General features: G+C 37.5%; 1 protein-coding gene and 1 long non-coding RNA gene across 4 annotated transcripts; one reads left to right on the plus strand and one right to left on the minus strand.

Moving 5' to 3' along the window:
- Positions 1-1,353: 1,353 nt before the first annotated feature.
- LOC125265034 (low choriolytic enzyme-like) lies at positions 1,354-4,059 on the plus strand. 3 transcript variants are annotated; one of them, XM_048184956.1, is made up of 9 exons: positions 1,354-1,369; positions 1,901-1,985; positions 2,123-2,126; positions 2,273-2,335; positions 2,426-2,569; positions 2,730-2,847; positions 3,040-3,218; positions 3,346-3,427; positions 3,509-3,641. In XM_048184956.1, the coding sequence occupies exons 2-9, from the start codon at positions 1,914-1,916 to the stop codon at positions 3,639-3,641; spliced, it is 795 nt and encodes a 264-aa protein (XP_048040913.1). In that variant the 5' UTR covers positions 1,354-1,369; positions 1,901-1,913. The 3 variants fall into 3 exon arrangements, with proteins under 3 accessions (XP_048040913.1, XP_048040910.1, XP_048040911.1); XM_048184954.1 differs by lacking the exon at positions 1,354-1,369 and adding an exon at positions 3,890-4,059 and having other exon boundaries at positions 1,927-2,126; positions 3,509-3,633; XM_048184953.1 differs by lacking the exon at positions 1,354-1,369 and having other exon boundaries at positions 1,888-2,126.
- LOC125265035 lies at positions 1,367-2,150 on the minus strand. Its single transcript, XR_007184192.1, has 3 exons — positions 2,117-2,150; positions 1,850-1,974; positions 1,367-1,771 (listed from the first exon to the last, which is right to left on the minus strand). It is a non-coding gene; the product is annotated as an uncharacterized LOC125265035 (long non-coding RNA).
- Positions 4,060-17,448: the final 13,389 nt, after the last annotated feature.

Here is a 17,448-nt window from a genome sequence, read left to right on the forward strand (position 1 = left end):
TTTTTTTTTTTGAAAATGACCGATCGTTTTGAGAAAGAATCGAGAAAGAGCTATCAATCTGTCAATCCTTTCTGTGTCCGGGCTGGGTGAGGTTTCCCGTGTTGAGGTGAATTATTTTATTATTATTTTATTTTAGATTGGCTGGTTAACTTTCTGTCATTTTTGAATATTTTGATCCCATGCAAGGTTGTTGTTCTGTGTTTATTGGTTTTGTTTTAGTGGTGTATTGTTACTATTTTTTAAATTATTATTATTATTATTATTATTATTATTATTTCATTTCTTTTCTTCTCTTCATTCATCTTGTCATGCTTTAAAAAACAGTAATACTACAAAAGTTTATGTAAAAATCAAAACATTATGTATCTTTGCACTTTGTACATGTTTTGCAAGATGCTGGTTAATAAAAAAGAAATTGTATTGTACTTGCAATGTGATGTAACAATTTTGAGAATTTCTACTTTTATATTTTTTTCCACACAAATTAAATTTCAGTTGATTACTAGACATTTAACTAAAAATGTTTGTTGGCAACAGCCAGAAATCTATCACAGTCATGGTATTTTATCTAATGATGTTTAAAAAACAAAGTATTTGTACAGTATTCCTTAATTTATCATGAGGGATATACATTGCTTTGTTTTTTTTTTTTTTTTTTTTTTTTTTTTTTTTTTGATTGTTGTAGTTTAATAAAGAAGTAAAAAAAAAATCATGCATTATATCTTTATTACTGTAATAAGATTTAATAATAAAGGTTATCCATCAGCTCTGATAGTTCATCAGGTTTATGTCTAACATGTGTTCCTGAACAAGAAATTAACATCGAATAACTTATTCCCAGCCGCCTTTACAACCACTTTTAAAAACATTAAAAATGGTTGTGACCAGAGATGTGGAATCTGAATTTATAAATTGTACTTGCAATGTGGTGTAACAATTTCAAGAATTTCTACTTTTATATTTTTTCCACCCAAATTAGATTTCAGTTGATTACTAGACAAAAATATATATAAATATATTATTTGTACAGTACAGTATTCGTTAGTTTATCATGAGGGATGTACATTGCTTTTTTGATTGTTGTAGTTTAATAAAGAAGTAAAAAAAAGCATGCATTATTTCTTGATTACTGTAATAAGATTTAATAAGAAAGGTAATCCATCAGCTCTGATAGTTCATCAGGTTTGTGTCTAACGTGTGTTCCTATGAAGCAACAAATGAGGGAATTTCACACCTGTTTTCTTTTTTAAACAATGTGTCAGCATGTTCACTGTACTACTGGTCATATCTGTAAAGTTTGTATTGATAATGTCTAGGTATATAAAGCCCACCTATGGCCATAGTGTTGCAGCGGCTTTGGAAATCTAAGGTAAGAGAACTGGTATGGTTACCCTCTCTACACAAAGTCTTTTATATTTCACCAAATTGTCACATTGTTTGAGCATCAGATGAGAAACGGCACAGGTTTATAATGATCATACATGTATGTGATTATAATTTAGATTAAAAATGTGTTGTGTTCCATTTTATCAGATATTCACATTGCATCTTCCTTGTGGGTCTAAAGTATTACAGTAACACAAAGAATTAATGAGAAGTTATGTTGCATATCAGTGTTATGCTGTTACTTTTTTTACATACAGTGTTTGCATGTCCTGTTTAATCAAGTTTAAAAGCCAAAGTAAAACTTTTGCTATGACATATTATAATGTGAGCCCTGTGATGGACTGGTCACCTGTCCAGGGTGTTTCTCTGCTTTTGCCCAGTGACCCTATATAGGATAAGCAGGTATAAAAAAAATGGATAGAAATTATATGTTTATAAATATTAGTAAACGAACTGAACTGACCTTCATTTGAGGCATTCTGCCTAAACAGCTGTGCCATGGTTCTTTCCATAGGTCTTTCGACACAATGTTTGTGGTAAAGGTTACTTTTGGCCTGTTGGCCCTGCTCTTCGTCTTCTCTGCTAGAGCTGAGGAGATGGTAAGACACACACACACACTTGCATTATGCACCTCTCTGATACTAATTATTGTTATAATGAAGAATGTAAAATGGTGAGTTTTGTTTCTTTTCCATGTTTGTGTTGTGTGTGGTGTTATGGTTTAACTCACATTCAGCTTGGTAAGTCAAATACTCCAGAAAACTGTACATAGGACATATAAAGTATTTTAAGATGAAACAATTCTGCAAATATTGTCAGTTTGTACATGATGAACTGATTTAAGTAATGGTTCAGTAGTGAACATGTTGATGTGTTTTTATAATAGTTGAGGACAAGTCTGCTGAGCTGTCTGTGTCTGAACTGCTGGACAGAGCCAACAGAGGCATTGGTACGTACTCTCCACTTACTCACCAAGACACATCAATATGTTGAAATTGTTCTTCATTAAAAAGTCCCAAATGAACTGTTTATGTGTTAGTTCCTGAACCTGATGAGCCCAAGCTAATGGATGACATTGCTGTGGATGAGAGAAATGCTGATCCCTGCACCTCTACTGGCTGCCTCTGGCCCAAATACAGCGACGGCAACATTTACGTACCTTACGTCATCGCCAACCACTACTGTAAGTCACTAATATTTTGATTTATGTTTTTCATTCAGAGCCCAAACAGAACCTGTACTGTTGCTAGATTTTAGTGAACAACCTAATGCTTCAGTCTTATAATCAGCGCAAAAGCATGCAAGTGTGAAGAAAGGCACATATTTGACCTTTGCCATTTCAGCCTCCCGTGAGCTGGAGATCATCAAACGTGGTCTGGACTCTTTTTCTTCTGTCTCCTGTATCCGCTTCTTCCGCCGCAATAATGAGAGAGACTATATCAGCATTGAGTCTCGCAGTGGGTATGTAACAGAGATAAAATCAGACATCACAGACTAGACAATAGATTATAGTGGAAGTCAGAATGAACATTTCATGATCAATCAACATCAACATGATCAAGCCTTAGAATGAGAAATACATTTGAGATCTAGGATGATGAGGATAAAGGATCCTTCTCTGATATCAAGAGATTAATTTTATTATTTGTACAGATGCTACTCGTACGTGGGTCGCCGGGGTAACGCCCAGACTGTGTCTCTGGCCCGTAATGGCTGCCTTTACCACAAAACTGTGCAGCATGAGCTGCTCCACGCTCTTGGCTTCAACCATGAACAGACCCGCAGTGACCGTGACAATCACATCCGAATCCTCTGGGAGAACATCACTAATGGTACATGTTAAATAACAGAATCCTTTTTGAAGTATGCAATTATAATGATTAGTTCAGTGCTATAGTGTGCATGTACTAGTCTAGCAGATTTCTGAAATAACCAGTAAATGTTTTGTTTGCTCATCAGACATGAAGTACAACTTCAACAAAATCAACACTCTGAACCAGGGAACTCCCTATGACTACAACTCTGTGATGCAGTACCACAGGTGAGAGGAGATGAGGTTTCTCTCTGTGTAAAGTGTAACAGATTATAATCTAACCGCATCTTTGCCACTTGCTCTATATAGAACTGCTTTCTCCAAGAACGGATACCCCACCATGGTTCCCATTCCCAATAGCAATGCTGAGCTGGGCAAGGCTACTCAGATGAGCCAGAATGACATCATCAGGCTCAATAAGCTCTACCAGTGCTGTGAGTGACACATTTCTCTCAAAAGAATAGACCCCTACTATTTAGTTTTGGATGTGTAAATGAGTGATGGCCAAAGATTGCATATATTACCATTATCAATAGCATTGTCTAGCAAATCTGCGATGAAAAATTACACTAAAAACATTTCCCTAATGTACACGTTACCTTAGTGAGTATTTATGTGTACTTTATGTTTAGCACAAAAATAAGAAAGGGGAACTTTAAACTGACCCTCGGTGATCTACCCATCTTTTAGGAGCAGTGGAAGTGCATTCAGCACCCAGACATGCAGCACAGAGAAAACAATTCACTGAAGATCCAAACTCTCACGGATGGTGTTGACTAATGTGCTGAACTTGCATCATTCTAAGCTAAATGTAAACCAATATAAATCAAATAAAAAGAATTTCTGCGAGTTTCTGTGAAGACATGCATCACTCACTGTTTTTTTGTTTTTGTTTTTTAAATAAAGTTATATTATTAATAAATTTAATTTAAATGTAATTTAATAATAAAATATAATAAATTACATTATTGTTCTATAATCTATATACATATTAGTAAGAAAACTCAAGCATAATTCTTAAGTCTTCAAAATTGTTCTGAAGAGGCTGATTGATACTGACCTAAGGTCAGTAATTATGTGATGTGGTATTTGCTTACATGGTTTTCAGCCCAGACAGTTTCAAGAAGCTAAGACATGAGGCTGAGACATGAGGAAAGGAAGCGAGGAAAGGAAATGAGGATGCACAACAGAACATGAGAAGCACCCCCTGTAGACTGGTTTTCCAATTTCCTAGAGAAATCCTTTTAGTTTGATCTGACAGCATTTCCATGCTGTCAATAGAAAGCCAATACATTGTTGGCAGATTCAAGTTAATGAGTGATCTTGTCACTTATATTTGAAAAATGATTCTTGCAAAAAAAAAAAAAGTGGAGAAAACACTCAAATCCACTGTAGTATTTTGACACATTTCGTTAAAATTCTCACACCATCTGATATGGGGTTCTGTGTTTGGGATGTGTTTAGATGGTGTTTCATCAGAAGAGGTCACAACAGAGTAGCATGAGACCAGCGTTTCACACTGTGTAAATTGGCTTAGTTTTGAATAAATTGCAGAACAGCCCTGCGTATCCGCCATTTTGGGGTAAAAGCGAGTCGGCAGTCCACTAGTTTATATGGCAACATCAGCTGCTTTGTTAAAAAAAACAAACAAACAAACAAAAAAAACCCATACATTAAAGCTGAAATCCAACCTGAATGATGACAACACAGAATAAAATACCATCACTAGTGATCATCAAATCATTTTTACAGTTTATTTTACACACTTTGTGTTTAAGTCTTCCACTTTTTTCACAAAACCTTTGCTCTCTAGAAACCCAGTCAGTTTGGGTTAAAATTCTTTAAAAGATCTAGTATTAGCATTATAAACACTGAATTATTAACATACGAAATTAATTAAGGACATGCATCAGAAAAATTGGGAATGTTGGACAATAAATATATGAATATAACAGCTTGAATTTGCAGTGTTGTCTAATGTCCATTGAAGCAAAAGTGTCCAAAAGTGGGAATTATGCGATAATGGACACAGCAATGCATCATGTATCATAAGATCATTATGTTTGTAGCGTGATCTATTAAAACGTACAATATATATACTTCAATTCAGATCTAGATATTACAAACCCGATTCCAAAAAAGTTGGGACACTGTACAAATGCACCAATGCACCAATGATGTGCCAAATGTTTTCTATGGGTGAAAGATTTGGACTGCAGGCTGGCCATTTCAGTACCCGGATCCTTCTTCTATGCAGCCATGATGTTGTAATTGATGCAGTATGTGGTCTGGCATTGTCATGTTGGAAAATGCAAGGTCTTCCCTGAAAGAGACGACGCTTGGATGGGAGCATATGTAGATCTAGAACTTGGATATACCTTTCAGCATTGATGGTGCCTTTCCAGATGTGTAAGCTGCCCATGCCACACGCACTCCTGCAACCCCATACCATCAGAGATGCAGGCTTCTGAACTGAGCGCTGATAACAACTTGGGTTGTCCTTGTCCTCTTTAGTCCGGATGACATGGCGTCCCAGTTTTCCAAAAAGAACTTCAAATTTTGATTCGTCTGACCACAGAACAGTTTTCCACTTTGCCACAGTCCATTTTAAATGAGCCTTGGCCCAGAGAAAACGCCTCCGCTTCTGGATCAGATGTTTAGATATGGCTTCTTTTTTGACCTATAGTGTTTTAGCCGGCAACGGCGAATGGCACGGTGGATTGTGTTCACCGACAATGTTTTCTGGAAGTATTCCTGAGCCCATGTTGTGATTTCCATTACAGTAGCATTCCTGTATGTGATGCAGTGCCGTCTAAGGACCCGAAGATCACGGGCATCCAGTATGGTTTTTCCGGCCTTGACCCTTACGCACAGAGATTCTCTGAATCTTTGGATGATATTATGCACTGTAGATGATGATAACTTCAAACTCTTTGCAATTTTTCTCTGATAAACTCCTTTCTGATATTGCTCCACTATTTTTCGCCACAGCATTGGGGGAAGTGGTGATCCTCTGCCCATCTTGACTTCTGAGAGACAATGCCACTCTGAGAGGTTCTTTTTATACCCAATCATGTTGCCAATTGACCTAATAAGTTGTAAATTGGTCCTCCAGCTGTTCCTTATATGTACATTTAACTTTTCCGGCCTCTTATTGCTACCTGTCCCAACTTTTTTGGAATGTGAGGCTCTCATGAAATCCAAAATGAGCCAATATTTGGCATGACATTTCAAAATGTCTCACTTTCAACATTTGATATGTTATCTATATTCTATTGTGAATAAAATATAAGTTTATGAGATTTGTAAATTATTGCATTCCTTTTTTATTCACAATTTGTACAGTGTCCCAACTTTTTTGGAATCAGGTTTATATTACTATTACTCCACTAGGTCTGAAATATATTGTTCGCTGCAAACATGATGATCTTAAATTAATTAATTAATTATTAATTTACTAATAATAAATGTGTAAAGTTGCATAAAATGGAAATACTCAATAAAGTAGGCTACTCTTTGGTTCAAATCCAACCCTGATAAAATCTCACCTGCCTGTAGCTTCCTAACCCTTCAGACCTTGATTAGCTTGTTCGGGTCTGTTTGATTAAGGTTGAAGCAAAACTCTGCAGGACTGTGGCTCTCCAGGTCCAACGTTCACCACCCCTGGTATAGACACCAACATTGATGAAGACAGACAACCAATGACAGAAAATTCTGAACTGAAAAAAGCAGATCAAACAAAGGGAGCTAATGAGATTATTAAAGAATGACAGGTGAATGAAATGATTAATTAAACTGACTAATTAAACTGACTGAAGAAAACAAAAAATGGTCCAACCAATGAAACACAGCATACAGTACATGTTTCAAGGTCACGTAAGGGTCTACTGAATGGCCCTGGCCTACTGAATAAGGTGCCTCATGTCTTGAGTAGAACCACTTTATGAATAGATTACATAAATTATGTCTTCCGAAAGGATCATTTTTAATTTTTGTTTTTTATTTATTTTTTGATCCATTTTTATTCTCTTTGAGTATAGTGATTTATAGTGATTTTTTGTTGTTTTGAATTTCAGAAAATGACATCCTAGTTTTAGAACGCATGTAAGTCAGAGAATGTTTCTTTGTGAGAATTGAATGGTATGATTCGTCTGTAAGATGAGATTCCATGTGTTGTGTGAAAGGAAGGTAAAGTTCCCTCTCCTGGCAGAGGGTGTGAAACAAACGCATGCGGGGGATGCATGAGGTGGTATGTGGCAGACTGCTGGTCTCTTAGCAACAGCACACGTACAGGAGCTATGAGAGATGAATTCTCTCTTCAAAGTGATATATCTTACATTTACCGATGGGATGATATCATCTTTAAAAAGATATATAATGTTGGTAGTAAAAGAGGGATTTCCTTCTCTAAACACATCCCTCACAATGCTAAACTGCCAACCTAACTTAAGCCCAATATTATGAACAGCATCTGGGAAATTTTAAAGACAAAAGATCCTCCAGGTTTGAGTGATCCCTTGTGTAATGATGTTGTGAAAGGGAGTAGTACACATAAAAATGACATTTACTCACCTTCATGTAACTGCAAACCTGTATGACTTTCTTTCATCTGTGGAACATTAAAGAAGATATTTTGAAGAAAACCGTGCAGTTTTGGTTACCATTGACTTCCACTGTATGGACATAAAAACAATTTTGAGACATATCATCTCTCAAAATATCATCTTTTATGTTCCACAAAAGAAAGAAATTCATACAGGTTTGGAACGCCAGTAAATGATAACAGGATTTTAATGTTTGGGTGAATATTTCTTTAAGTTTTTAATGAGTGCACCTGTGAAAAGGACTCTTTGCTATGCATTATCCACTAGGCTGAATTATTGTACACGTCATTTTATAATGATGGAATAATTATTCTTCCTATTAATAAGTAGGATAATGTAGTTTTGATTTGCAGATGTTTTAGAATAATGAACAAATTACTGACAAAAATAGGTCAGACGATGAAATGCGCACACACAAAATTTCATGACCTATTTACTCTGATCTTCCAGAAAATGAATGAACACACACACCACACATTTTTATATACAAAGAGCACATTCTTTTTCATTAGCTTCTCCTTAAATAGAGCAAATATCACAGAATATCATCCATGGTTCTCAATTATCCGCTGCAGTGTTTTCAGCAGCTCCCCCTAGACAACAGTGTGTTCCAGTTCATTCAATACTGTCCCTCTTCCACCCCCATCTGCTCCTCAGGAGGTGAAAATGGGTTTGAGAAGTCCCCCTGGGGACTGGATAAGCTACCTCCCTCTCTCTCTGATCTTTTGTGCTCGCTCTGCCTCAGTCTCTCACTTTGTGGCAGATGGCGGTTTATCAGTGAGAGCACCAGATCAAGACTCAAACAAATGCTCATAACAATTGTGAGAACCCCAAGTCTCCTTCTCTATTTATTTCTATTTATTTGGCTTGGAAGCCGTTGATTCTATTTTTATTTTTTTATTTTTTTATTTTTTTATTTTTTTATTTTTTGGAGGGGATCTTTTTTAGTACTCCCCATGAACAAATCACATAAGATTTCCTGGACTAATGGGAGGTGTGTCTTTGCTCTGATCTATAGCATCTTCGGATTGGGAGATGTGAAGATACACATTTCTGTGAACAATCCAAATCATATTAAACATGTGAGTGCTCAGGACTGTAATATGCTATCAATAATATTCTCAATTATTGATTGCACTTTGATCCATATTGACTGGACCTTAGAAATATAACCTTAGACTTCATGGTCTTTTCATGACTCGGCTGTGTAAACAAGTGTGGTAGGATTTAGATTGTGCCTTTACAAAATTAACTCTAATTCTGGTGCTCTATAACAGGGGTTTTCAAACTAGGTTCTAGGGACAACCAAGAGGCCAAAAGGGGGTGCTTGGGGGTCTGTGGAAAATTTGAGGACATTTTTTTAAGTTAACTTCTGAATTTAAGGTATTAAATATGCTTAACAGTAATTAAGCAATTTATATATTCCTTGTTTACCAAATTTTATAATGTTATATTCTGCTTTCTAAACTTGTCTTAAACCATGACATCAAATACAATTATTTTATTCTATTGACAGCCCGATATTTTATGTAGGAGGTCCTTCACTCACAAGTTGATCATCATACTTTGGAGCATCAAAAAACTTTGAAAAGTGTTCTCCCCCCAACCTCAGGGGCCCTTTCTTCGTACGCCGCTAACTCGGTTAGCTGGATTTGATTGATGACGATTTGGCATGATCTTGGATTGTTGGGTTCTTCAACACTCATCCTGGACTTGCTGCCATAGCAACATGTCCGTAAGCTTAAACCTGCTCGTGAGCAGGCATATTTAATGTAAACAGGATTAGATTGCATCTTTTTAAGTGGAATTGGTACTTAAAATTTGTCCCAGCCACTGCTAATTTATTTCAAGAGTACTCTACTTATCCAGGGACAATAATTTAAAATGCTAATAATTTACAAATTAATTTGAAAATAATATTATAAAAGTTGTATAGTCTATAATACTAAAGGCACAGCCAGTTTTACTCATTGAAAGATTTATTCGTGATGGAATAATTGCTTTACAATTGTATTGGAGTCTTACACACATGCTGTACAGTTATTCTGAGCCATGCATTAATTTGAATGGTAATGCTATTATGGGAGTGGCTTGATGCAGCGCAGGAGATGCAGATAACTTGATCTTGACTTTAATTAATTTTGAATTAAAACTTTAATTAATGCTGTCATGTAACAAATCTGATAAAAAAAAAAAAGATAAAATTAAATGAAAGCGAATTCCAACATTGAAATAAAAAATGTACACTACAAATGCTTGTGAATCTAAATAATTGGGAATAAAAAAAATAAATAAAAAAAAACAGTGCACATTTCATTTATCTGTTATAACATTTATGTCATAATGTCATTTTGTTCGCATGGCTGTTTCATTATAAAGGTCCAGAAGTTTTTCATCAGGTGTCTTTTCTACACTGAACAAAATTATAAATGCAGCACTTTTGTTTTTGCCCCCATTTTTCATGAGCTGAACTCAAAGATCTAAGACTTTTTCTATGTACACAAAAGGCCTATTTCTCTCAAATATTGTTCACAAATCTGTCTAAATCTGTGTTAGTGAGCACTTCTCCTTTGCTGACATAATTCACCTCATGGGTGTGGCATATCAAGATGCTGATTAGAGAGCATAATTATTGCACAGGTGTGCCTTAGGCTGGCCAGTGGCCACAATAAAAGGCCACTCTAAAATGTGCAGTTTTATCACACAGCACAATGCCACAGATGTCACAAGTTTTGAGGGAGTGTGCAATTGGCATGCTGACTGCAAGAATGTCCACCAGAGCTGTTGCCCGTGAATTGAATGTTCATTTCTCTACCATAAGCCCTCTCTAAAGGTGTTTCAGAGAATTTGGCAGTACATCCAACCGGCCTCACAACCGCAGACCACGTGTAACCACACCAGCCCAGGACCTCCACATCCAGCATCTTCATTTCCAAGATCGTCTGAGACCAGTCACCCAGCCAGCTGCTGCAACAATCGGTTTGCGTAACCAAAGAATTTCTGCACAAACTATCAGAAACCGTCTCAGGGAAGCTCGTCTGGCACTTTGGAGAGGTGTTCTCTTCAAGGATGAATCCCGGTTTTCACTGTACAGAGTAGATGGCAGACAGCGTGTATGGCATTGTGTGGGTGAGCAGTTTGCTGATGTCAACGTTGTGGATCGAGTGGCCCATGGTGGCGGTGGGGTTATGGTATGGGCAGGCGTATGTTATGGACAACGAACACAGGTGCATTTTATTGATGGCATTTTGAATGCACAGAGATACCGTGACGAGATCCTGAGGCCCACTGTTGTGCCATTCATCCATGACATCACCTCAAGTTGCAGCATGATAATGCACGGCCCCATGTTGCAAGGATCTATACACAATTCCTGGAAGCTGAAAACATCCCAGTTCTTGCATGGCCAGCATACTCACCGGACATGTCACCCATTGAGCATGTTTGGGATGCTCTGGATCAGCATATACAACAGTGTGTTCCAGTTCCTGCCAATATCCAGCAACTTTGCACAGCCATTGAAGAGGAGTGGACCAACATTCCACAGGCCACAATCAACAACCTGGGGTGCGTTTCCCAAAAGCATCGTTAGCCAACTAACATCGCAAGTTCCGTCGTTACTTACATAGTTCAACGATTTGGTGTTTCCCGAAACCATCGTTCAAACGAACATTCGCAAACTGCATCGCAAACTTGTGTGGTTGGAACGACAGCTCTCGAGCTGTGGTTAGAAGCATAGTTTCCTGTTTTTATGACATGTGAACTTGATAAATCGTTATCTTGAGCAAAATAAGCAAGCTGACATCAAATACAATGTATATCTTTTATTTCAAATATATACAAGTGTCATTTATATATTTTAGTTTGTCAAGAGATTTAAAGCACTGTTTTTGGAGAGTGCGCATGTGTACGTAAGAACAAGCATTTGATTTAATCTGGAAATAAAGCAAAATAACTGAGGAAAATGACAATTAGTCCTCTAATGCCATGTCTGTAATTTATAGCAGAAATTCTAGCATTAATTCAGTCTCAAACGGATTCATTTAAGGAAGTTATTACTCCACCATCTGCGTGACGTCATTCACCAACGTGGTTGAACGACAGGTTTGCGACAATACGGTTTCGGGAAACAGTCGTGACTAGCTAGTTGATTTGTTCAACGATGCATCATACTATGGTAGTTCAGCAGCGGGTTATATCGTTGTTCGGGAAACGTACCCCAGATCAACTCTATGCGAAGGAGATGTGTTGCACTGCATGAGGCAATGGTGGTCACACCAGATACTGACTGGTTTTCGGACAACTTAATCCTGACGTTTTAATCCATTCCACAAATTTGTTTGAAGAACCAAATTAGCCAGATATCAGTTATCACGATTAGAAGATCTAGCATCTGTCAAATCATCTCAGATGTTTTAAGCGAAGTATGAGGAACGGACCCCAGTTCTGCATCCTGCAAAGTTTGTTCACAATTCCTTTAAAGATATGAACAGCCATAAATGACTCAAAACATATCAGTCAGAAAAAGAACATTCACCATGACAGACAAGGAAAATTCCACACAGCTTAACAGAAACCATCCGACAAGGCACAAAACACTCAATAAGACACACAGTCACCCTTCTTGAAGTGATAAACTGATGGGGTGAGAAAGAAAGGGGGGGGGGAGATAGAGATTGGGTGAGGTGAGAGATTTGGTAGCCTGTAGATTATGCTTGAGAACATGCATCTATTTATTCTGTTTCTTTCTTGCTCACTATCTCTGTCATTCCCTCTCTCTTTGAAGGAGTTATTCTAAGGAGATTGAGAAAAATGAGCAGTGTCAGAGAGAGGATGGTGGGAAACTGGAGCTCAGGAAATTTGTTCCATCTAATCCCCGTAACTGGAGAGATCTGTCAAGGAAAATTCCCTCTCTGTCACTCACTCCCTCCACGATACACACACAAATGCACAGACACGTTTTTTGTCACGGATTGCTGCCATGAGGCATGAGGTTTGGCACCTCTCGTTCCAGAGCAGCTTGTCATGGTCTTAGCGTGAAATTGAAGGGATGTATTACTGATTTCATGTTGCTCAGTTAACTTCCCCTGGCTGCCATGCTCATGTAGCGCTGCTAGCAATGCTAATAAGCTAAACAACAGTTTGTGTTTGCCTCTTGACTAAACAGATTACAACTTGCTCCACAAGTCACTTTGTGAACCAAAAGGTGGTACATAGCTTCTCATTACATTTTGTGTTTTGTAAGGTGTTTTTTCCAGTGAGAAGTATGAAGTCATTCTATTCACTCTTTTAAAAAATATGTTGGGTTATTTTAACCCGTATTTGGTCAAGTATGGACAAACCCAATCATTACATTTAAAAGTTTAAAGGCAGGATAGGAAATTTGTTGCAGAAACATTTATGTTATACTGGTTAAAAGTCTCATCCTGATAGCAATCATCTGAACCAAAACAACAGCCGCTGCGTTCATACCATTAACTACCGTCATTTGGAAGAGATGGAAACCCGTGACGTTATACACGGAGTGATTTGTGACTCGAATTTTTGCATTCGCACAGCAGCATGAAGTGACAACCGCATTCTATAACCGAACTCACACCAGTACATTTTCATGATTCACAACCCCATTCTTGGAAAAAACGCGCTGTACGGAACTGGACAACTAGTTGTCTGTCATGTTATACAGTGCGAGACAGCCGCTATGCTAAGTGGTTTATTGTGTGTAGTTTCATTTTCGACAACTTACAGCGAGGGAGATGAGCTGTGTGTCATCTGATGGTTTTAGATCCAGAGCGGCTCCCGTCAGTTTTGTGTTCTATGCACGACTCAAATGCCGGGTCATGTAATGCCGCGAGTAACGTTAGCCTACAACGGTTAAATGTGTCCGGCTGGCACGTGTTTACATCGGAACTTATGTCAGTTGCTGGTTGAAGAATACAGGCTTGACTCTGGTGGTACCTTCATACAGACAGTATAAGTTGCTGTGGGATCAGGACATTTCGAGACTCACACCTGTAAGTAAATGCAGTTGTCAATCCCAAAAACGGACAGTGTGAATGTAGCCTATGTCAACACTATCAATGCCGAAATGAATCTGCAGCAGTCAGGTTGTACAGGTCAGTGCTCTTTAAGTTGTTAATGTTTCTAAATATTGTAATGTTATGTGCTTTGAGACATGAGTTTAGTTTAACGCTGTCTCTCGTGAGGCTTTTGTTTGCTCCTTGTTGTACTTATTCATGTGTTTTTGACGAGGCGTGGGTGGCTTTGGAGAGCGCTCTGAAATGAGGGTGGGATCTTATGCTTTCAAAGCTAGCTCGCTATTGCTATCTTCTTCGAAAATTACCCTACCTTTAAACCATTTTTAGTGTTTATTTTTTGTACTTTTTCAGCTTTAGCACATTTATATGGATATCAGAATGTAAATTTCAATGTAACATTAAAAAAAAAATACTGCAATACTGCATAATAATAACATATCATTTGACAGTTATATTCAATAATAAATTTTGTATTTGATTTATTCGGTTTATGTATTATTCTTGTAAGCTCTGTGATGAGCTATTATTTTGCTACTTTAATCCTATTCTTAAAGGGATACTTCACCCAAAAATGAAAATGAACAAACAAATATTTTTAGAAAAATTATCCATGTCTGTAATGCAAGTGGATAGTAACCCAAAGGTTGACGCTTCAGAAACCACAAAGAGATCACAATGGTAATCAATACGACCCCAAGCAACATCCTTTAATGGAAATGATAGGTGTGTTTGAGAAAAATAATATACACTGTGTGCAGAATTATTAGGCAAGTTGATTTTCTGACCATATTTTTTTTCCAAGCACATTTTACCAATTCCAATCCACATCAATCTTAATAACTACTATTAATATTGTATTTAATCATTTATAAGTGATATATAATTGTTCATGAAGGCTGGAAATGAAAAATGCCTTATATTCAGGTGTGCAGAATTATTAGGCAGGTTTTCTTTTACAGGCAAAATGAGCCAAAAAAGAGATTTAACTCAGACTGAAAAGTCAAAAAATATTAAATACTCATGAGAAGGACGCAATACTATTGCAGTACTAGAAATTGCAAAGTTAAAGCATGACCAAGGGACAGCAAAATGCTCATTGGGTCAGCGGGGTCATACAAAAACAGGTGGAAAAGAAAAGACACATGTTAACTGCAAAATAATTAAGAATTAAGGTCAAGAATTAAGTGTGAAACCATCAGGAACCCTTTAGTCTCCAGCGCCACCATTTTCCAGAACTGCAACCTACCTGGAGTCTCCAAGTGCAAGGTGTCAGGATCTCAGAGACTTGGGTTAGCTAAAGAATCCTAAAAAATGACCCACTCTTAATAAGAATCAGAAGCTAAAGTGTTAAAAAATGCATGAAGACTGGGTTTTTATAGGCCTTATAGACAGACAGCTTGAGAGTGACTCCTGAAGGACCAGCACCACATTCTCTTGTACCACTGTTTGAAGAATTTATCTTCCAGAATCTGGCAGTAAGGTGTGGGAGTTCACTTTTAGTCCATCTCTTATCCTGAAATGTCCGTCTTGCAATGGACTAAAAATGATCTTCCAAAACTTAATTCTTCACCTTAATTCTTAATTCTTTAGCAGTTAACATGCCTTTTCTTTTCCACCTGTTTTTGTATGACCCCGCTGACCCAATGAGCATTTTGCTGTCCCTTGGTCATGCTTCAACTTTGCAATTTCTAGTGTTGCATTAGTATTGCGTCCTTCTCATGAGTATTTAAAATTTTTAGTTAAATCTCTTTTTTTTGGCTCATTTTGCCTGTAGAAGCAAACCTGCCTAATAATTCTGCACACCTGAATATAAGGCATTTTTCATTTCCAGCCTTCATGAACAATTATATATCACTTATAAATGATTAAAAACAATATTAATAGTAGTTATTAAGATTGATGTGGATTGGAATTGGTAAAATGTGCTTGGAAAAAAAAAAATATGATCAGAAAATCAACTTGCCTAAGAAATTCTGCACACAGTGTATTTTAAACTTTTTAAACCATTACATTAGAGTAATGCTTACCTCACTCAACAAATCTTCCGCACCCTTGTACCACCCAAATCCACCTTCATTTTTTAACTTTAAGTAGTCCAGGGGGGAACTTAGAGCTCGACTTGAGTCTTGTGCTTGAGCCCTTCAAGCCAAATATGATTACCTCTTTTAAGCCCTGTATTCCAAAATGTGAGTTTGTGTTTAGAGGGAGTGTTCGATCTAAAAATAACTACCATCCTCAAAGCAGGGCATCAAAGACATCAGGCACTCAAAACGTCTCATTGAGTATTGAAGAGCTTTGCTTGGATTTGACCAACAGATATTAAATTAAAACAGATATGAATCATTGTGACAATTTGCATTATTGTCAGTGTAGCTCACAGATCAAACTGGATCAGGGTGAATGAACTCTGAATTTGACAGCTAGAATGATATCGCTGTATAAACACCTGTTGCAGCGAAATAGGTCAATTAAGAGCTCAGCCCAGGCAGCCATGATGTGGCTGAAGAGCTTTAAAGTGGCTGTGACTGAAGTTTAGAAGGAGTCTTTCATCATAATAGCATTTCACTTTAGTTTTCACGGCTGAGTCCGCTTGAGGAGGGGTTTGTGCAACCTGTTTTCTTCAGATGCTCATTTCAAGCAGCACTGAGTCACAGGAGGAGAGAGAGACAGAGAGAAAGCTCATCTCACCACATGACCCATGTGAAAGTCACAGAAATCCTCCAGACTTGAGCAGCCTTTGCACATTACAAGGGGACGATTCAATTTCACATCTGAATGAACACCTTCAAATCAATTACGCAAGAAGACACTACTGTATAATAACTAAATATAGCTATTATTGTCCCAAATGCTCATCTTCCAGAGACTACATACAAGCATTCATCGTGGCAAACAATGAGAGAGGGCCAGAATGAATGTTATGGAAACAGATTAATCCGCTCAGTGCCAGAACGATCAGGATGGGGAGGGGGGGCTGCTGGGCACAGGAACATAGACCCAGTCCATATGGTGCCTGCAGAGAGAGAGAAAGGAAGCAAGATAGAGAGAGATAAACAGACACTGATACCAAAACAGATTGGTCATTTGTGTTTAAAGTATAAAAACAAATATATTATTGAAAACAATTAAAAAAAAATTGGAATAGCTAACAAAATCTCAACAAAATAACAAAAGTCTCTCACTCAGTGTAAAATGTCTCTCCTCAGGGACTCTGAGTAATGACTGTTATTATGTGTAGTAGAGGTGTGAAATTACCATAATTGTTGTGGCAAAACTAAAGCCTGTGTGTATTACTGCTTGCCATTGCACTTGGGTCTTGTGAGAAAACACACATATGTAGGATTATTGAATCCATCCGTTTTCATATTGAGTGAGTTCATGTAAACTCATGCATATTCACAAAATTAGATCATAAGAGATCATCATGTCCAGTTTGGCTTGCTCTTAAACAGATGTTTGCTCATGTACACAGAGACAACACTCTCTGGAGTCTCCCTATTGATAATCCTTCCAGAATGGCGTTTGGTTTGTCTGCTCCAGAGCCCCCAATCAGCTTGCAGCACCCCGATTGCTCTTAAATCCTCCAATGACTGTATTGGAGAGTGTG

The sequence above is a fragment of the Megalobrama amblycephala genome, linkage group LG3, assembly GCF_018812025.1.
Source record: "Megalobrama amblycephala isolate DHTTF-2021 linkage group LG3, ASM1881202v1, whole genome shotgun sequence".
NCBI classification, from domain to species: domain Eukaryota; kingdom Metazoa; phylum Chordata; class Actinopteri; order Cypriniformes; family Xenocyprididae; genus Megalobrama; species Megalobrama amblycephala.